Source organism: Ixodes scapularis, unplaced genomic scaffold, assembly GCF_016920785.2.
Source record: "Ixodes scapularis isolate PalLabHiFi unplaced genomic scaffold, ASM1692078v2 PGA_scaffold13__105_contigs__length_92229423, whole genome shotgun sequence".
Taxonomy (NCBI): domain Eukaryota; kingdom Metazoa; phylum Arthropoda; class Arachnida; order Ixodida; family Ixodidae; genus Ixodes; species Ixodes scapularis.
In genome coordinates, this window is record NW_024609839.1 from 61,956,028 (window position 1) to 61,977,432 (window position 21,405).

Consider the following 21,405-nt stretch of genomic DNA (forward strand, 5'->3'; position numbering starts at 1 on the left):
ATGCAAGAGAGACGGTTAGCACCGGGCATTGGGTGCAGCACCGGGCATTGGGTGCCAGCAAACAATGACTCAAGAAATCCCTACCTAAGGACCTGCGGCAGAAGATGCACTGACTCCACTCCTGGCACGCCACCTGGTTCGAGTACACGACTACGCAGCACTTCTCAGAAGAGAGAAGAGGAAGCACATAAAAATAGTTTGGAGATTCAAAAGGAACCTTGGTCAGCATACTAACAATGCCCCAGTACCACCTTGACCCTGGTGCCCTCACAAGATAAAATCAAATACTCCGGGGGGGGGGGGGGAGTATTTCTCAAGAAATGTAACGAAATAAATTTCATCCCGATTGCATCGCAAATACAAAGAAACATTCCAAATGTATTTCGATACAGGAATATAGATACTGGTGAAAAAAAATGTACCGCGACACAGAAATACAGATGCGAAATGTATTTCTGAAATACTATCGCGATACATTGGTATCGCGATACTGCCCGACCCTGCTGTCGAGTGTAAGCCCGCGCAATGAAGCTTGCATTTTCATTGTTCTCATCATCGGAACAGAGACAGGTATGTCGATTCATCTTTATTCGCTGCTCGATCTTTGCGCTGTTTCGCTGGATACAGCGAAAGAGCGCAAAGATGCCTCAGAATGCAAGATTTAGTGCGAAGCTGCATTTGTCCTCTGCGGATACAGCCTGGGAATGAACACAGCTTTCTCAACTTCACTTACGTGCACGGACATTTTGTTCTATACCTTTCGCGCTTTCAAAGCACGACCCTGCAAATTTCGATCAACTTCTTCCTTGCCAAAAGATGTGTGTTGCGGCGAATGTGTGTGTGTCTGTGTGTGTGTGTGTGGGGGGGGAGCACATTTTGCGCTACTTCCAAGTTCCGTTAACAGACGATAACGGTAATGAAGACATACTTGGGGGTTATTTCTTTGTATAGTTCGGTTTAGTTGAACTTGCGAGCTCCACCAAAGCGCCCCACCTACCGGCGAGTGCAATATGGCACCGACGAGCGCAGCGAGTGCGCGATAAAATCTCGGGAAACCTTGTCCCCATTCCCTGCGCGTACAGTTCCCAACTTGGCCACTATGCAGCGCGATCCACTCATAACGATACCACATATAAAGGGCGCGATCACTTTCTAGAGTTTCTAGTCTAGAAACGATCAGATTCTAGTCCAGATAGAACGATGATCGTTACAACAATTGAAATTTCGGGTTTTCTCGTCATCGTTTTAAGTGGATTGCACTTACACGAACTCAACACTGTTCCGTCACGGCACGGTGGTGGCGCGCCGAGCGCTTCGGTTTTAAAAGAAACCAGACAAAAAAAAAACAAAAAAAAAACCTGCTTTCTTGTTAAAACGCCGCGACTGGGGCTGTACCAAAAGAGTCTAGAAAGGTTTGAAGGTCAGTTTTCACGTGCTCGGTTCGTCCGAGAACCTGGGTATGTGCCGTGAAAAGGGAAAACCAGACACCGTAGCACCACGATTGCTTGGGCGGCCAGCCCTTTGGGTCGAATTCACGGATACTTGTGGTCATCAGATTTATTTGTTTTGTTCCAACACGAACGCGGGAAAACCGTCAAGTTGTACGGATCACCCGCGGACTACGTTCAGTGCGTCTTCAAGTTCAAAAACCACCTGATCGTTCGAACTGTCGTCTGCTTTTTCAGAGGTTTCTGCTTGTCTGCTCTTTCTGACGACGCCGGCCCGTAGATCAAACGTTGGCCCGGTAATTACGATAGAAAGTACGTGCAGGCCTCAAAAGACTCAAGTTTGAAGGTTGGTTGGGGAAAGCAGGCTCAGTGTAATCAGTAGATAAAAGATGTTGATCATTGTTACCAATGACCTTCATCGACTTGTTATTCCCGATTCAATCGGTCCGATTCTGCTTGCGATTTTCAGTATCAACGTCAACCATCTCGGCTACGATTCACGCTTCTGCAGCCCGAGCGACGTCGCGACTGAAAATTGCGAGCAGAATCTCATCACGCGAATCAGGCTTTACAGCACATTCTGCGGCGTCCACGCGGAATGAATCGCGGCATGTCACATTATTCACGCGAGGTTTTTCGGTGTAACGAGCCTCGGTAATTTCGCTGAGGCCGCTCAAGCAGTCAGGCATCGCCAGGAAGACGTAGAATCAACAATTCCAACGCAAAAAAGAGCACGGGGACTCGTATACAGACGCCGACAACATCGCATTCCAATGGTTTATTTACGGGCGACGGCGAGCTTCTTGCCCGCACTCCATCGCGCATGCGCGGCGCCGGTGGCGTCCGCTAGGGGAGCTACGATTTCTTTGTAAACATGAGTTGGCCTACAGGAGCGCGACATGCGCATCTCCTCCATAGAGTTACCAACTCCTCGTAGGGGTCACGTGGTCTGTGGGCCGCTTATGCAATACGAGCTGCGAGGATAAGCGCCGAATTGTCGTCTGCTAACGCCTCCGCCTTTCCGCCTACACTTTCCTCCTCGCCACGCGAAAACGCAGCGCGTGCGCACTTGCGACCAATCTCCGCAGAAGGCGTCCGCCATTAAATAGCGAACGGCTAAAGCGGCAGTTCCATTGCTTATACACATCCCACAAAAAGACAGTCTTGGGCGCGTTTGTTTCTCGTCTCGTGCACTCTTAGAAAAAAGGGTCAGTATAGTCCTCCCTAAAGGGAGGAACGCTCTTGACACATATGTTCCTTCAGAAAGGGAGAAACTTTCGTCCCTTAAGCAGGGGAGGAAAAGTTCCTCCGTCGACTGCATCTCATTATGGCGGCCACGAATCGAGCAAATCGAGCTCGGTAAGGCTTAACGAGAACACTAAGTCTATTGCACGAAGCGAGAGGAGCAGGAAATAAAAACGTAACACGAGCTTTCCGCGAACTGTATTTATTTCCGAGGTTTCTTTACCCCTGCAGGTAAAGAAACTTACGTTTCGAAAGCATGCAGTCACTCAGTCTTCTCATCGTCAGCACTGCGATGTTTAACGGAGACAACCGGCACTCAGTTCGCGCACTTTATGTCCTACCTTTGCTATTCCTCGAGCCACAATTCCTTCGTCAACCGTAGCGTCAACCGCACATCACGGAGGAGTGAAACTCATTCGCCCGCAAAACCAAAAGCCGCTCTCAAAAAAAAAAGCAAATCCGAAGCAACCTCTTGGCTTCTCTCAGCACGGTAACACGAAACTATGGCGTAGCCGCGTAGCGTAAACACGTAGCTAGGCTAGGTGGCGCTAGGTACCGCCCAATTCATGTTTTACAAACAAATATTTTTATTTCCTCATGCCACAATTGCGTTTCCTTTTCTTCGGAATCTCTAACACATGTAGACACGTTGCGCACACTACAAACATCAGGTCAACATATATTGAACGCATACACAGGCATCGCACATACACACATCAATACAACAGCACACTACCCCGAACACTACTACCGAGCCCTGCGTTTCCGTCTTTTATAGTGGTCGTTTTGAACGTGCGGAATTTTTCGGTGACTCCCTAAGCAAAAAAAAATATTCCGAACATGTTCATTTTTTTCCAGCAATGTCATACATCTGAGGCTATTTTTAATGGCTCAGGGGATGAATCTCTTATTAAAAAGAAGACGCTCGATCATGCCATTATTATTTGAAAGCCAATAAATCGAGCCGCTCCAATGTGGTTCCAAGCCATGAGTTTGTTTTCCCGCATGGCCCTTCGTAGCCAGTATTTATATTGTAGTGTTCGTTTTTCTATTTGTGCTGTTCGCGCAAAGCTGCAATTGCCGTCTTGAATTAATCTCTGTAGAGCGGATATTCACTCAGCTGGAAGTGATGCTTCACGGGCACAGAAATCGCTTTTCGATCAACTTGAATGCAGTCAAAGCCGCGACTTCCGACAACTGTTAAGTGTACCGAGCTGCGCCGTTGCGAGCTCGAAAACTTCTAGCGCTCATCCCAGCGCGCCACTTAGAGGGCAGTTTCTACAGGAACCGTAATATATTTAAACAGTAAAAGAAAAGATAGCGTTTTTTTTTTGTTTTTTTCGATTTTGCCTGTCTTTTTTTTTATGCTAAACTTCTATTATAAATATACGTACTTTCCGTCATACTTTCGTAGTGTTGTCTTTTCCCCAGAGCGCCATCGCTCTCGGGGACCGACAGTCACATTGGCCACTGTACGATAGGAGCTTACCGTTCAGACCAGCGTTCCAACATGACTATCCACACGTCGATCGACTGCACCTAATCCCTCAAGTGGTTTTAAACTCTTTAATGTAAAGCGGAATGTCATCCTGCGACACCCCGGCCCCTCCGATAACGGCCCGACTAGCGGCATCAATGCCCGACAGTTTACGTCATCTCATCTTGTTGTTTCACCACTGATACGCGAACACACGGTCACATCGGCGATAATTCCAGTCTTCTGTTCACAACCCACAACACTGCCATCACGATGTCGCTGACACGAAGAAATACAGAACCACGTTGACGATGTTGCTGACACGCAGAAGAATCACGTTGAACGCCGGTTGGCACTCGGCACGGGACAACGGAACCGAACTCAGCACGGAAGGCACCCAGGCAGCCGGCAGGAAAACCTGCCTTCCTTGGACGCAGTTCCCGCGATTTCCATAACGTCGAAAACGTCGACACAGTTCCTCGTGGTTTCGCTGCTGTAGTTCCGCGTGTGTCCCGCAAATTGGAAACGGCCGTCTTACCCAGTGTATGTAGCGCTGCTGGCACTGCTCCGGAACTTCGCTGTTTCTAGCGGCTTCGTTAGCTCATTTGATAAAATTAGTGGTAAAAACGTCAATGCAACCGAAATGTTCTGCACGTTTGGACTAGAAGACGGAATTACAGGCGGCCTTCGCTGCCGCTGAAGCTCAATCAACTCAACATTAATTTATTAAACAACGTGCGCGATGTGCTCGAAAAACGAAACCGAAAGAAGATGGGTCGGGAGGGCGAAAGCTTTCTCCGGTCTGCCTGGGGCCCTAAACTCGTGAAACACAAAGTTGGAGCCGAAAGTTCGCGGAGCGCGCCGATTGGATGTTGGCGACAAAAGCGCCAAGTCATCGTCGTGATTGTCCAATCGGTGCGCTCCCTCAACTTCGGCCCCAACTTCGTGTTTCACGAGTTTAGGGCCCCTGGAGGAGGAAAACGTCTCGGAGAATAATAAGGACTTTAATTTTCCTTTCATCGGTCTGGGTTTGTATATATGTGTGTTTTGGTAAACAAAAAAAAAAAAAAAAAAAAATTTACAAAAAAAAAAAAGTTAAAAAAAAAAAAAAACACTTTCCTGGGGATCGAACCGTTGACCACTTGGTCAGTAGCGCGATGTTCTACCCCTGCGCCAACTGAACAAGGAGGAACTCGCCCTCCTCCTTTCATCTGAACTGCCGTTCCTCCCTTCTCTGGGCAACTTGACCGCAACAAGGAGGAACAGTCGCTTTTGCTACCTTTCTCCTCCCTTTTTTCTTAGAGTGTGGTCCTGTTACACTGGTCATACAAAGACTGTCTGCAAACATGTTTCGAAAAGATGCTCGACGCGTGCCCGCAGACAAGTTTGTCGCCGTGTCCGCAAACACCCCGTGTCTTTCGTATAATATGATGTACGGGCAGTGTGACAAGGGCGCAAGGGTACCAACTGCAAAAGCCTTGAAAACCAGTTCAACACCGCCGCCGCCAAAGTCACTCCTCCGTAAACAAGTTCCATTTATGTCAGTCTCAGAAAACGTATACAAGCAAGAAGGAAAAAAAATTAAAAAAAAAAGGAAATACCACACTTCTTTTTTCTTCACAAAAATAAATTTATCAAAGAAAACGAAAATCCGCGCTGGTGCTGCTTCCAACGCGAGAAACGGCGTTCAAGAGGAGCCCGAAATAAGAAGGACCCAGAAGACGGGGAGGGGGCCAAGTTCCCCAAAAAAGGCTCCTTCCTCCCGTGTGGAGTGTCAAGGTCAGAGCGGCCCCGTTGGGGGGGCGCGAACGCGGGGTCGACAAAGAAGTGGAACGTCCTGAGCCAGCCCGAGGTCACAGTAGAGGTCAAAAGCCGACCGGGACGGCGGCAGGAGAGAGCGATCGGCGAAGGGCGGGAGACTCCCGTGGAAAAAAAAAAACTGAATAAAGACAAAGTTTAAGATTATTCTCGGGTTGGGAAAAGCGGATGCACTGCGCGCTTCAACGCAAATTGCTCATGGAAGTATGCGAAGCTTTATATCTACTGCGCGCCTGCGCGGACTACGTGAAGTCGTTACCGTGATAATATCGCTGTGGAATACTGGCAGGTGCACCCTTCTGCAGTAACAGCGTTTTCTTTCTTTTTTTTTTTTTTTTAATAGTTAGTCTTGATTGGCGGTTAACATCTTCATGTAAGTTTCGAATTGTTGATTACCGTTAGAGACCAATTTGGTGATAACCAAACTTCCCCATTCCCCCCTGTGCAAAAAAGAAAAAAAAAAGTGAATTGTTGTGCTGCAAAGCACAACGCAAACAAACTTCATCAAATAAGGAGAAAAAAAAATACGGTTATAAGCTCAACTTTTTTTTCTTTTTTTCCTTCTCCTAAAGTTGTCAACTTCTCGAGCGGCACGAGATTAATAAAATCTCCAACGGGCTTTGTCCGTAGAACCGCTCGAGCAACAAAAACCTTCCGAAGTCTCCTTTACGCTAGCTACACAGGGGCAAAGCTGTGCAGATATATCGTCTTCGGTGTCACATTCCTCCGGACTCGTTCGTGTCGATAAACCTTGCAGTGCGCGAAGCCACGTCGAATCCACGGTGTAAGAAAGAGCCCATCTCTTACACCGTAATGTCCAACCAGATTTCACCACGAACAGCGATCGGAACAGACCGGCACAGAGACCACGACGAAATTCGTTTTCACGCCGTTCGACAAAAAATAACTGCGGTTGGGCGTCTGAACGCGGTCCTAACTTCACGTGCACGTCGCACACAGCCATGGGCGTACCAGCCGGGGAGGCAAGGGGGGCGCGCTTGCACCCCCCCCCCCCCCGTTCTCTGAGTGCCCCCCCCCCCCCTCTGAGAACTGGGAAAGGGGGGGTGGGCAAGCGCCCCTTTGCCTCCCCGGCTGGTACGCCCATGGCTGTGTGCGACGTGCACGTGAAGTTAGGACCGCAAGGCATGTGTTTTGCCTCCCCCTCCCCCCCCCTCCTCTTGAAACAGCCGCCACTGGGCAGGGCAAAAACTGGCCGGCGGCGCCCAAGGGATACCAAGGGCACCGCCCCCGGGACTGAGGAGGGGGGGGGGGTTCCCCCCCCCCCCTCCCACCACTTAAAAACAAGTTGGTACGCCACTGCACACAGCATGCCTCTACAACGTACGGTCGCGTCTAAATGAACCCTTTGCAAAATCTCTCAAGCTCCCCGTCCGGCACTCGAGGAATCATGGAAACATAGGCACTTCAGCTCCATAGTCATCGGTGATTTCGACCAATTCGATAGTTACACAGTTTGGAGTGTAATTCGGAGTCAGCCAGAACAAGCGCCGTGCAGAGTCCAAGGACTTGTAGTATCACTTTTCAAATTCCTCGTCAATGGCAGCGTTTTCAATACTGTGCGTGCGATCCACCCTTCAACCTGGCCTGAGCTGCAGGAATCTCTTACAATCTCTTACAGCCACCTGGTAATTACATATCAGGTATGAGCGATGAACAGAAACTAAAACATTTAAACCCGCTAATTAGTAAAAATAGATGTGAAGCAAAAGGAGAATGGGTTACGGTTAGGCTTATATCCCGAATGTCTTCTAATTTACGCGGAAACGGCAAAACAACGTCGTCCGCACTGAAAGTGAGGACCTTCAAGATGACAGCGCCCTCGTGAAAAAAAAAAGTGTACACGAGAAAGCAAAAACCAAATGATCGGTTATTTCGGACTTGCACAGTTACGTCCGAGTGCGACTGCAACCACTTGCGCCTTTTTAAGACTGCTTGCGTCCAGCTGTTGCTATGGCGACCCGACGAGTCAATGGAAGCGCTGTGCAGCACGACGCAGCGCAACGCAGTCGACGCAACTGTGTGAACAAGGAATAGAGTTTATCCGCCGCGCCGCCGCAAAACACCAGCCTCTCGCGCTGGCACCGCCACCAGAAATATTTGTTGTTGTTTTTATTTTACGTGAAACGTTTTTTGGTTAGGCGCTCGGCATTTCGTGAAGCCCGGGTAAACGCGTGGCCGCCAGGCTGGACACTGATTGGTTGACGGGTGGGAGAGGAGGAGTGAGATACTCGACGCTGATTGGTTAACGGGGAGGTTATGCCATCAGAGGATGCACGAAATCGGTAACTTGAGAAAACAAACCACGTGTTTTGTTTTTCTTACCAGAGTAACATTTTAAGCGTGTTCAATATGAAAATACGACGCGAGCAGTCGACCGGTCGTGTCCGCTAGCCTCGGCTAGAGAGGTCTCTCGTATACTGACCGACCTTCGCGCCTCGCAAACAGCAAGTTGCCAGCGATCGTTGCTCCCGTTGCTGGGACTTCCGAATCGCTTGCGACGCGCACCTCCCGTAGGTAGGAGTGCGCGTTGCTGCTTTTTTTTTTTTTTTCCTAATTAGTGCACTGTTATTTATCCCTACGTGATGCCAGTGAGGGCCTTTAGGGTATAAAAATAAATATGTAAACAACGTCGTCCTCCAGTGAAATTCGCAGCCACGAAGATGACGCTGTCGAGTTCCCGGTGCCGCGACGGCCGCAGCCGCGGCATGGTATTCACCGTGTCGCCACGGTCCTGGGAATTGCCATTATTTAACTTGTGCTTGTCGCGGCTTTTTGGCCAACTTCTCGCGCGCATGACGAAACCTCCTCGGAGGAACGCAAACTCTCTTGGCAGACGCGCGTAATTTTCGAAAAATCGTGCACGCTAAAATGACGCTCGCAAAGCGCGAAACGCGGTTAGCGTTCGGCGCACGCGCGGTGGACGCTATTCTAAAACTTAGTAATGTTTGCTTCTCGTGTTTGACGCGCGATTTGTCAAACATGCCTCGATCATGTTTGACGAGTCTGTCAGGAGTGTAGCTAACACCGCTTTTTCTTTAGACAGTGTCAGGATGTGCACGAAGCGAACGCCGCAGCTCCCGAACCGAATAGCGTTTTACGTATTGGCAAGTACGAATGTTTTATCAAAACCTCGGTTCGCAAACCAGAGTCCAAGTCGTCGCTGAGCGAAGGACTGCACGTCACCCCGAACAAATATCCCAACAAACCCCCCGTCCATCCCCCTCCCGCCAGCGCCAGCAATCCGCTCGATTCGAAGAGCGCACAACTTGATTTCCCACCACCGTCCGACTCCCCAAACCCACGCGCCAAGAATTCGGGGACGCAAACCCCCCCCCCCCCCCCCCCCTCAACGGTCCTTCCCCATTCCCCAACTCCGCCTAGAAACCTGGAAGAAACAAAAACATGGCCGCCAAGCTCTTTCCGTCGCCCAATCGGCGTCGCCGCTCGGAGGTCCTCCTCCCGCGAGAGCCCTGTCAGAAGGGGAGTCCTTTCGGGGGAGCCGCCATTGTAAGTCCAACGCCACGCGCCGTGGCAACCTCCCCGTTCGATTGCGCCCGCGCGTTGATCAATCTAAGCTCGCACCTGGCTTAAGCCTTGACACGCGTTGTCACATCAACAAGAAAAAGGAAGTTTTGCGCATTATTAAAGCGCTGCGCGAAGTAGTTCTGATAAAAGCCTTAGTCGTCGAGGGAAAAATACGATGCTTTTTGGCGTTTGAAGCGTCTACGTCTTGATGAAATAACAAAACAAATCTAGCGTGCACCCTACATGTATCTTAATTCAACACTTTTTTTTTTTTTACGACGGTTTTTAAGGCAAACACAACTACAGACATTTTTTTCTCGTTTCTTCTTGTTTCCATTCACGTAGTTCACAAATCCACCCATGCAGGATGAAAAAAAAAAGGCGTTACAATTTGGAACAAGTAAAATGATATATAAAAGGCAAAAAAAAATGATAGACAGTCGCGAACAAAGTGGTGTGGCGAGAGCAGAGATAGTTTTCCCAGTATACAGAAAGTTACGCGATTCAAGATGGCGGCGCCCGCAGAGAATAGGATTGGAGCCGTGGCCCTGAAAGCTGGCGATAAAATGACTCACAAATGTGTCAGAAAAATAAAAAGGACGACAGTGTATATTATAATTAAGAAGGGCTTACAATTGAAATGAGCCAGACAAGCCGTGGCAGGTTGACAGTTCGGGGGAAGCTCCTCCCACCTCTTTCCACTTAAGCAGAGTGAACACAAGAGAGGGGGCGACCTCCTCTCCAACGCACGCTCTGCTAAAGGGGAAAGAGATGAGAGGAACTTCCTAGTGAAAAACGGCGCGACTGGGACGAGGACAAAGAAACACTGGACAAGCGCTGACTAGCAACCAAAATCTTATTTCAACAGAAACACGAAATTGATGACGAAAATAATCCCTGGAGAAGGGGAACAAATGACAAACACAAATCTCCAAACCTAGCTAGAATGACTGCTGCGCGACCGAAAAAATCCGCCTGGTCCGGGTATCGAACCCGGGACCTCTCCAGCTGCAGCTCGCGCAGGCACTGCCACGTGGTTCAAGATTATGCTATGTCGTGGCAGTGCCAGCGCGAGCACCAGCGTCCATTTCGTGCTTCCGTTCTAACGAGATTTCAGTCGGCACTTGTCAAGCGCATCTCTCTTCTTTGTCTTCGTCCCAGTCGCACTATTTTTCACTATGAACTCCTACCAACCCGCCCAAATGCCCATCACAACAGTACTTTCCGACGTACACAGCAAAAAAATCAGCCGCTCCATTAACCTACCGCCGTAAGGTCTCGCGTGCAGCGTGCATTAGGGACATAGGCGCAAATCTGGGTGGTGAAGCGTCAAATCACATGACGTCACGTATCAACAACGGTATTCGATCGAGTAACGCGTGCCAAGCTATAAGATCCAACCTGACGTCAAGCAACACCACGACTTCGCACCGCGAGTCACGTGACCCACGTACAACTCTTTGAAGCGGCGAGCTGCGTGACGGTGCTAGTTTTAGGAAGCGAATGGCGGCGCACAGCAGATCAGGACAGAACCGAATGACGCCATTCTGTTCCAGCGGAATGCGCCTCGCCTTTCGTATTGGTTGTCGCTGCTTGTAAAAAAAAAAGTATCAAGAGACTTTAACACCGTCTGCTGGGTCGCGTTCTGAGCATGCGCAATCACCCTCTTCTGAGGAAAGTAGGTGCATACTCGAGCTTGGCGCTGCCAAAATATCATCGGTTGTCGCTACAGCCCTCTGGGGAACAAAAATGTGGCAAACACAGCGAAACTCGTTGAGGTTCAGTGTATTTGCCAAGAGTTGTTATGTAAAGAAGGCGACGTCGTGCCTGTCAGCTATACGTGCGGTCGAACTTCGCGGTTGGCCAAAAACCACGGCTTCCTGGATACTCACAATGGCTGCCCAAATCGCCAGTTCACGTCTCGGCAAATCCTGGTCTACACGGCTGCGAGTGCGATCAACATGCCCTCTGCCCGTTGTGCCCCTCCGATTTCAAACACGCTTTACACCGATCACCCCATAAGAGCATTCCGAGACAAAGCCAAAATCCCACCACAAACGATTCGCTTACAAGATCTATTCATTTAAACCGCTTGCAACTGCTCCCAAGGGCCCGGGGCGCACTTGCTTGACTGTTGGAGCCAAGATTCTTCGGGGAAGAGCAAAGTGCGACTAAAAAATCGCTGGATCCTGGGAGAGTATAGCGCCATCGCCTCCCCTGCCTCCTTGCCAAACACAGGCACTAACATAAAGCTGCCATAGCAATCGCCATTCCGGTCCATTCGAAATCTTCAAAAGGGTCCCCAGACGCCCCAAGATCCCCGCGGAGCATCGTCGCCCGTATACAGTCCGATCCTCGACGCCAATATAAGCGCCGTTAGCACTGTGCACGCAGCCAACTTGCCGATCGTGCTTACATCCCCAGCTCTCTCACAATGGTATACCGTTGTTCTTCGCGTATCTCAAGGCGGGGAATTTCTGTTTCAATGCCGCCAAGCATCGACGCCGCATACGTGGTGGCGTCGGTGCGACTATGTGCCCTCGTTTCAGGGGTGCGTCTGGATAGCAAAATAAAGCGACCCGTCACCGAGTGTTTGACTCGGCTCGCCAACAAGGGAGAGGTCAAGGAAAAACTGCACATTCCCCGAACCAAAAAAAAAAAATAAAAAAGAATGGCGATTACACCGGGGAGCTTGGCGCTACTTTTCCAGACTTCTAAGCCTGGAAAAGTATATATTTTTATATATACTTTCTAAGCTTAAATGGTAAAACAAAATGGCTAGGTGGCGTAAGCTACCGCCCGATCCAAAGGGCTCAGCCGTATTCATCCATCCATCCATCCATCCAGGATTCCAGTGGTTAAGTACGACCAGAGAGAGCCTGGGAACCCGAACCCGCTACGTGTATGTAAGCAAGCACACGCGTGGAAACAACATTTCCATAACGTTGATTTCCAGAGGAACCTGCTACCAGGCCGAACAAAAAAAAAATTAATAAAAATGCACTTTTCTTGCAGTTTACAAGAATTCCATGTTGAACGCGCAAAAGGCAACGATAGAAGCCCGAGATAACCTTCAAGTAGGAGCTCTACCAAGAGAAGCACATTCTTTCACAATCTCAAGAAACAAAAAATAATATAAGCCAAATAGAAGCACACAAATCGAGAAACAAAATTCGCCTAAGGTTCCAAAGGGCACTCCTGCCAGTCTAGAGATGCGACACTAACTGTGGTTAACCGCTTGAATTCTCTTAAATTCAAGCGGTTAACTCAGTCTACTGATTCGACACGGTGGTTAACCGCTTGAATTCTCTGAAACCATTATAGTCACTACCGATAGGATGAGAAAGGGAGGGAGGACCTTCGGTGGAGCCGCTTGCGGTGGAAGCTTTCCGCCTTTCCTAACGCTTTGGCGTCTCAATTTCGGGTGGCCGTCCCCATTCCAATTTTCACAAAATGATATAGGGCTGAAACTTCGGCATCTGGATCGAACTTTACTTCACCTTATTACCCTAACGACCCCCCGTCAGACGGTATTACATAAGAAATGGGGTGAAAAAATAAACAATTGGAAAAAGTGCAATGATGGCAGCGATACTGTACCGCTATATTTAGACGGAAAATGGGCATTCGGCAATGCATAGTAGTCTAATTTAACTACAAAAATAAAATTGCACTTTTTTTTTTCTTTGGGGGGGGGGGGGGGGGGGGGGGGGTGCACGATTGTGATGTCCCAGGCAAAAAGCTGCGAGGTCAACTTGACCAGGCTAGGGAGCAAGACAAGGCATCCGAAACAGACGCCCTACATTCTGCCGGGTGGATAGACAGATAAATGTTACCGGTTCTACCCTTCATAAAGGGCGGTAGCCTGCGCCACCTAGCCTACAGAACTAACTTCCTGCTGCTGTTCCCCAAACGCCCAAATGTAGGCTTTTCGCCCAGGAAGCCACCACCAGCGAACCGAAATCTTATCTGCTAACTTCTTACTACTCAGATAACCGGTTTGGCCGCGACAAACCGGCCCTTCTTCCACGGATCGAACCACAAGAAAGATCGTCTCAAGAACGGCCCCAGGACGCGAACACCGCCGGTACGAGACCAACATTACACAACAAAGGTTCCAGAGAGCCCAAAGCTTCCAGCGGTCAGCTAGGGAGCGCTCGGCGACCGGCCTCGGCATAAAGGCGTCATTCAAGGTCACCCAACCCCCTCCAAAAGTAGGGTCAAAGCACCCTTGACCTCGACGGAGGCCGACGCCGCCGGAGCGGACCCGAAAGAAACCCTCCCCGCCAGAAGCGCATCTCCGTAACATCGCTCGTAGCGCTGACCTTCGAGGAACAATAACAACAACAAGAAATGTCACCCGATACACACGAAATCTCCCTTCAAACCACAAAAACACTGGAGACACAAGGTGGGACGAGAAATTTGGAATGCAGCGTGGTACGGACAGTGTTTCGTCGCTGCAACGTGTAGCGTATCATCGATGTTAGCACCGAATGGCAAAGAAGCACAACTGACAACCTAAAAAACACGGAGCGCGGCAAAAAAAAAAAAAAAAAATAAAAAAATAAACGAAGACGGAGCTTACAAGAAAGAGCTCTTAGGAGGGCGGACTCACCATGAGGTCGACTTCGGATAGCATGTCCGCGTCGGCGGCTTGGTCGCACAGAACGCACATACAGGACAACAAAAGCGCAGATAAAAAGAAAAACGTAAAAAATTAAAAGAAAATAGAAGACAAACCACTTCGGCAACTAGCACGGCACGCACACAAGAAGCACCGCGACTTGGCACCAACGCCACGCCGAAAAACAGTCGCACTCTGCGAGCCTCCGCATCGTCACAAGACGCCGTTCGCGCTTCGCTCGACTTCGAACGTCGCAGCGTTCATTGCATCCAATAAGCGGCACGCTTCTCACAAACAGTCCCGTCGAATGATGCGCTAGAATAGTGGAGCTCTGTTGGCGCCGCGCTGTTAACTACGCCGAGGTTTTCTAGCGCGAGCGTGAGTACTGGTTTTTAAACGTGAAGCGCCAACAAAGCCGACGCGCGCCGTCCGACGCGACACACCACGGGCGACTGAACTGAACTGAACCGCCCGCTCGCGTTCAAATCTCCCTGGGCGAGAAGATAGCCGATCGAATAAAAACAAAAAAAGTAACAGGCACACGCACATACACGAAAAGCCCAGTGCGCCGTACCCTCGCCCTCTAAACTGGATGCAGACGGACGACGCCCCTCCCACCTCTTCCGCTCGCGCCGCCATCTATCGGTAGCGTCCTTTCCCAGCGGGTTGTTTCGGCGCGCGCGAGTTCGTCGCCGGCGGGTTCACAGAAACGAGTCGGCGTCAACGCCCCGACCGTTTGCCAGCGGTTCCGTTGTACGCGTTTGCCGCGCGCGTTTTCGTGCGAATCGGGAGTTTTGCGAGTCGCGCGTGAGAATCGCATAAATAAGCGAGGCTAGTGGGGCGTCGTCACGTGACGGGAAATGACGTCGCGAAGCACGTGACTAGACAAGACGACTTGGGCTTGTGGCAACGAGAACTCCAGAAGGGTCGGTCGGCTTTTGTTTTCCCACCAATTTGAACCCAGCGGCGTCACGTGATGAGAAATGACGTAACGAACGTGCGCGTGCGACTAGATTAGAGTTTCCTCGTGACAATAGATAGATGGCGTTCTCTTTGCGTGCCTGCAAACAGCCAAGTGGCCTGAGTAGCAGTGCACTGTCCTGTACACATAAAAGTATGGGATAAAAACACAATCAGGCGAAAATGTCTGTTTCAACAAAAAAAAAAAAGGCATCGTGAGTCTGTTGCAGACGTGTCATTGGGCAAGTGGCCCGCACATCAGGATAAAACGTATCTCTGCATTCTGATGTCCTCCCTGACGGTACCCGGAACACAATTTGACGCAGGAAATGCATGGCTCTTGCAATTCGTCTATCGTGCAGAGGCACTATACCGAGGTCAATGAGCAGGGAATGGTAATTGTAGAAACGGCGGGCGGCCAATATATCGATCGCATAAAATTTGTATAAACTTACGTTGAACGTTTTCAATAAGATTACTCTGTAACATCGTTACGGAGTTCCAAACCACAGACGCGAACTCGAGGCGTGATCTAACCAATGCACAATACAGACATAAAAGACACTCAGAGCGACGAAATTTTTTTGTCAGCCGCGAAATTACACCCGGTTGGCAAAGTCATTGACCAACAATACGAGAGACGTGGAGGCAAAAATCCAATCTCGAGTCCACAAAGACACCAAGATCCCGTACAGACAACCCGCAGCACTTGCTCTTCAAATATAGTGTAGTCGAAGACTATGCTCCCTTTCTTCCTGGTAAGGGTCATTACTACAGTCTTTTTTTCCTTCTTTTTTTTGATTAAGCTGAAGCCTATTTTTTAAGCACCAATGTTCAACGGAGCAGATGTCATTTTGTATCTGAATACAGTCATTTACATTATCAACCACACGGAAAGGTCTAAAGTCATCGACGAACATTAGCACTTTCGAGTTTCTGATGGAAGATGGTAGATCGTTAACAAATATCAAAAGTAGGAGTGGTCCAAGGCTAGAACCTTGTGGTACGCCAGATATACAAAGATGTAAATGTCTCCGACACACAATTAAAAAAGTCTAAGATAATTTTGGCGATCTGAAAGGTAACTTTCATACCATGCGCAATGCAAGGTGCATAATCCGTATTCTTTTAATTTCAACAAGAGTATCTGGTGGTCAGCCTTATCGAAAGCCTTGGTCATGCCGAAGTAGACTGTGTCCACCTGACCACGGTTGCAGACTGCAGGATCACTATGACCGAGGAAGGTAGCTAAGTTCGTCTCCACTGATCTGCCCCTGAGGAATCCGTGTTGCAAAGGTGAACTTTTTTGTATAAAATATAAGTACAAGCGTTCATACACCACCATCTCAAAAACCTCGTTGAAGCCACAAAGAAGAGCCACAGGGCGGAAATTATTGACATTACAAGGATTCCCTGACTTGAAGGCTGGTATTACGACTGAGACTTTCCACCGAGAAGGATAAACCCCATACTGTAAAGACAGATTAAATATATGTGTCAGGATAGGTATAAACATTTTCAGCACATTCTTTGATCATAAAATTAGGAATGTCATCACAGCCAGTTGAAAGTTTTGGTTCGAGCTTCCGTATCGAGCACATCACCTCATCCTCGGTTACACTGTGGCATGCTAAGGAGTCAGCAAAACCCTTAAATTCGAAATCATTAGGCATACTGTGTCACGTTCCGGAAAGCAAGAGCTAAAATAATTAGCAAATACTTGGCTCACTTTTTGTGGCTTGCATAAAATCGTCAATTATCGTCAATTCTTAACGCAGAAGCGCTGACACTATCCTTACTTTGGGCCCGAGCATAATTCCAAAAGCAACTTGGTTCTTTTTTAAAACTGTCTTCCAAACAGCTGTGATAACGAACTTCATCTCGAGAGTAAGCTTCTTAACTAAAGACCGAAAACCTCTGATACCAATATTCACAATTTGACTTTTTATAGGTTTGTGGTAATGCTGCTTTTTAAACATGACAATGACAAGTCCAGAAGGTCGGTCTTCATCTACACTAGGAAACAAGTCCAAAAGCATGTGGGTATAAATAAAAACAAAAATGATTTCGTCTTGGGTCTATGACATCACGCGACACTGTTAGCGCGAACAAATTATTATCCGTTTTATTTTCTTGTTTTCTTTTTCTTTCTTGAGATTGAATTTACTGGTGTGGCGGAAAGTGGCCAATTTTAGAGTTTTTAATAAAATATTTTAAAACAAAAAAAAAACGGGACGAAATGCGCCATTGTCGTGTTCGCGCTAAAAGTGCCTCGCAGTGTACTTACGTTCGCAAACCGAAAGCCAAAAGAGCAAACCAAAGATGAAACTCATTTCGAAAATCTCCAAACGCACCGAATGTCGTCTTCCCGCCAAGCGCCAACGGACGTGCCTGTCCATCGACGGATGAAGCAGCAACATTGGATGTTTCGGACACTTCCAGGCCCAGAGCCAACAGCAGGCAGCGTTCGTTCTCCACCCACCCACGCGTCCACCAACACGTCAACCGACACACGTGGCATCCAAGACTGGAAGACACCACACCACGGTCCAATCTGCACCGGTTCTCCACACTTTTCTCAAAGATATCGAAGACTTGGAAAAGCCCATTCGACGTCTACCGACGGGTGCAGAACCTTGAAGCTGAACCACAGTCCTGCCACAAGTGGATCTGCAGAGACGAACTTACTGCCTCACCGGCTCTCTAGACTTTTTCTACACTTTTCACCACAGATGGAGGACTTGGACAAGCCCGTTCGACGTCTGGGGGGTGCTGAAGAATACACGTTGAAGCTGAACCACAGTCCTGCCACAAACGGATCTGGAGAGACGAGTGACTCGCCTCTTGGTTCCCTTGGTCGCGGCAAGATGACAAACCCGCGGCAGCAGACTTCGCGGGAGTCCCGAAACCCCCGGAGTTTGAGTCAGCGCGCTAGATTCCCGGCGTCAGAAGCGATCGAAGACGCCGACGCCGCTCGCACGTGTGCTATACTTGTACGACGGACAGACGACCGCCTGCGCGCGCGCGCGCCATTTTTTCTTTTCTTTTTTTCACGCCCAATGTTTTCTGGCGCCAAACTGCCGCTACGGTCCCTCACCTACCAAGGACGCGTCTTCATACCTCTCGTGGATGGCATGCTCGCATGATGCCAAGGCGGGAACGCTCGACACACTATAGTCGAAGACGTGTATACACCCTGCACCGTATAATAAGAGGAAAGACTCACGTCTCGCGTGTCAAGCAGGGTGTCCATGGCAGCGGCTAGCCTCGGGCTGTGCCGCGCCGGTTTGGGCGCCACGGTCAACGCCTATCGTCCAACCCCGCTCGGCCCGGCCTGGGACGACTGCCGACGCGGACGACGTCACATTGGAACCTGAAAAAGAACGCGAGCAAGAACTTGTCGATCCAAACATCCACTGTCGCCCCAATAAGGTTTCAAATGCCGGTCCACACACTTGCATTTGGTTGTGACCAAGTGCGTTGTGCAGCCCTCATAGACCGCTTATGACGAGAGTGAACACTGGCACCATTTTATTTATTCGTTAGAACATGCTATCGATCCTTTTCGGTACCAAGAGAGGAGTAGGATACATAATTACAGTTACCACGGTATGTGGAACACTTTACATTTGCGCACATTTCCTCTTCTTTTTCTTTTATCTTGGGCTCGCAAAAGTTTTTGATAATGTTATATAAAGAACCACTTCTCATAGATAGTATCTACATTTTATCTCACAAATACCGCAGAACCTTCACTCAAGTAAAATGTAGTTCCAGGGGTACCTCATAGATGGTGCTGCAGCGTGCCAGTGTGTGTTCTCGTCCTGAGTCATCACGAGGCTGCACAACGCACAATGCCGCAACCAAACGCAAGTCTGTGAAAGTTTCATGCGCTCCGCATTCGTTATTTTTTTTTTTATTTTTTTTTTTAGGTATGGAAACAATTATGTTTGTGTGTATGTTTATACAGCCTGAAGTTAGTCGGCCTCAACGGGCGACTTGTCTCTCAGATGTAGATGAGCAATTCAGCCGGTGCGGTACGACCGCTAACTACCTCGGGGTCTTTAACGTGCACCACGCAGTAGCGGTACACGACCGCATGCCGGTACGATGCACATCCTGATCGAAACGGGCAGGGGTGGGGATTGAACCCAGGATCCCTGGGTTCTGCAGCCGAGCTTTCGCTCCACGTGCTCCGAGCTGGTCAGCGCCAGAGGTCAGCGCTAGCCCACTCGGCCACCAATCCCCGCTCCGCACTGCGGGAAGCGACCGTCGCTTCTGCAAGAGCCCCAGAAGCGCGAGCTACGCGATCGCCCTCCGTGTGGTCTTCTTACCAGACTTTAAAAACACGTTTTAAAACACATCGCTCGCGTAATGAAACAACGTGATTATACTGTATCCAGTTGCTACACGTGATGTCGAATGGTCAAGGAACCTTCCAGTTCGTTATATAGTAGTGTAGGATGTATATTTCGCAAACGCAAAGCGAGAAACATATGATCCGCCCGAAACTCGGCGCCTGCAAGGTCGCTTTCCCGCACGAAGGTCGGATCCAGCTCGATGCACGCGACCGCTTCTCTGCCAATACGGAGTAGGTGGCGCAAGGAAAAGGAACGCGACACTCGGGCCCTGCAAGCAGAGTCTATACAGTTACTCTAACATACGCTAGCCCACTCGGCCATCAAACCCCCTAAATTGATGGAAAAAAAAAAAAAAAACAGGCAGCGAGCGTTAGATGGACTTTTCGGCGTTTATCGCTCGATTGCTATACAACATAATATGAACGTGAACGCCGTGCAAATTCGTTTGCTTCTCGAGCTCGTGCGTTTGATTACCAGCCTGCACCAAAGTGCTTTTGTCACCCCTCCCCCCTCTTCCCCCCCCCCCCCCCCCCCCCCCCGACCTCAACGAATGACGGCCCGCGCATGAATGCGTCGTCATCGCGCGTTCTCTACGTTGCCTTTTGATTAGTGCGCCCCTCATTGTGTTCCGGTACGCCAAAGACAGCATTGTGGAACAATTGCTCGCCGTGTAGTACTCCGTTTCATTAAAAGCGTGCAGCGCCGTCAAAGCTAATCGCGCGAGGCGTACCTTGTCAAGCTTCGCGTTTCCACGCCTTCTCGTGCAAATATAAGACGCTTTGCAGAGCTACGTGCTCCCGCCTGTAGCATCGACAGTATGGTACACCATGTGTAAAACGGAGTACGGGTCCCAGACTTGAACGACGAAACGTCGCGGGGCGTTGGTGACCCCCCCCCCCCCTCTCACACACTCTCTCTCCCTCTTTGTGTGTGTGTGTGTGTTGGGGGATCGGTGGCCGAGTGGGCTAGCGCACACCAGCTCAGAGCACGTAGAGCGAAAGCTCGTGCTGCAGGACCAACTCACGCCCGTTTCTATCTGGATGAGCATCGTACCGACGTGCGGTCGTGTATCACTAGTACTGCGTGGTGCACGTTAATAGACCCCAGGCTAGAGGTTTGTACTGCACTGGCTAAACTGCCCATCTACAGATGAGGTACCAGACGCCCATATGGGCTCACGAACTTCACTGCTGTATAAACATGCACACAAAGCAATTTCAGTTAGGTTGTAAAGACTTGGTTTTCTTCGTTACCCCGTACCGGATATGTGAACTATCTGGCTGAGGACGAGGGTAAACGGAAAAGGTCTATAAATAGTTTGCAAAGGCAGCCGCGAATTCTTCCAAAATCTAGGACGCTGAAAAGCGGCTCAAAAACAACCGGAAACAGATGAAAAAGAAAAAAAAAAAGGTAAATAGATGTTTGCGCCGAAACGACGGCGTCACAGCGTCATGTGACGTCAGTATCACGTAACGTCATGACGTGTTATGACGTAATGGAGTCACGCGCCATGACACCCCAATGTCACGTGGCGTCGGAATGGCAGCGGATCCCCGGACTCGAACATTTCTACGTTAAATTTAGCGGCAATTCTTTTTCCGCTAACCGTCACGGTACCACGTTACACCACCACGCGACACCGTGATATCACGGCACGCGATCCCATAGCGTGAGGTGACGCCACATGGGTTAGAGATCAGCGCGACCGTGCGCAAGAGGGTTTGCAACGCCTCGGCTGTTGGAGGTTTCTTCGTTTCGTTTTTCCGCGCCGCTACGAGTACAGCTGGCAACAATGTTTCGAGGGGGGGGTCGACGACAGCAGGCCAGCTCCCGAGTGCTGGCGCCGCCGAGTCCCGTGTTTACCCAACTCGAAGAATGCGGGCCGGTCCGACACCGGGCTTCGACCGAGATAAAACAGATCCC

General features: G+C 49.5%; 1 protein-coding gene across 2 annotated transcripts in view; it reads right to left on the bottom strand.

Annotated features, from left to right (window-relative positions):
- The window catches only part of LOC8035610 (brain tumor protein), a 75,084-nt gene that overhangs the window by 38,751 nt on the left and 14,928 nt on the right, over nucleotides 1-21,405 (bottom strand). The window contains exon 2 of one of the 2 annotated variants that reach the window (XM_029987134.4): nucleotides 18,348-18,494. In XM_029987134.4, coding sequence (XP_029842994.2) covers nucleotides 18,348-18,374 — 27 coding nt within the window. In that variant the 5' untranslated portion in view covers nucleotides 18,375-18,494. Of the gene's footprint in view, nucleotides 1-14,152; nucleotides 14,321-18,347; nucleotides 18,495-21,405 lie in introns of those variants that run through there. The other variant, XM_029987133.4, reaches the window with a different exon arrangement.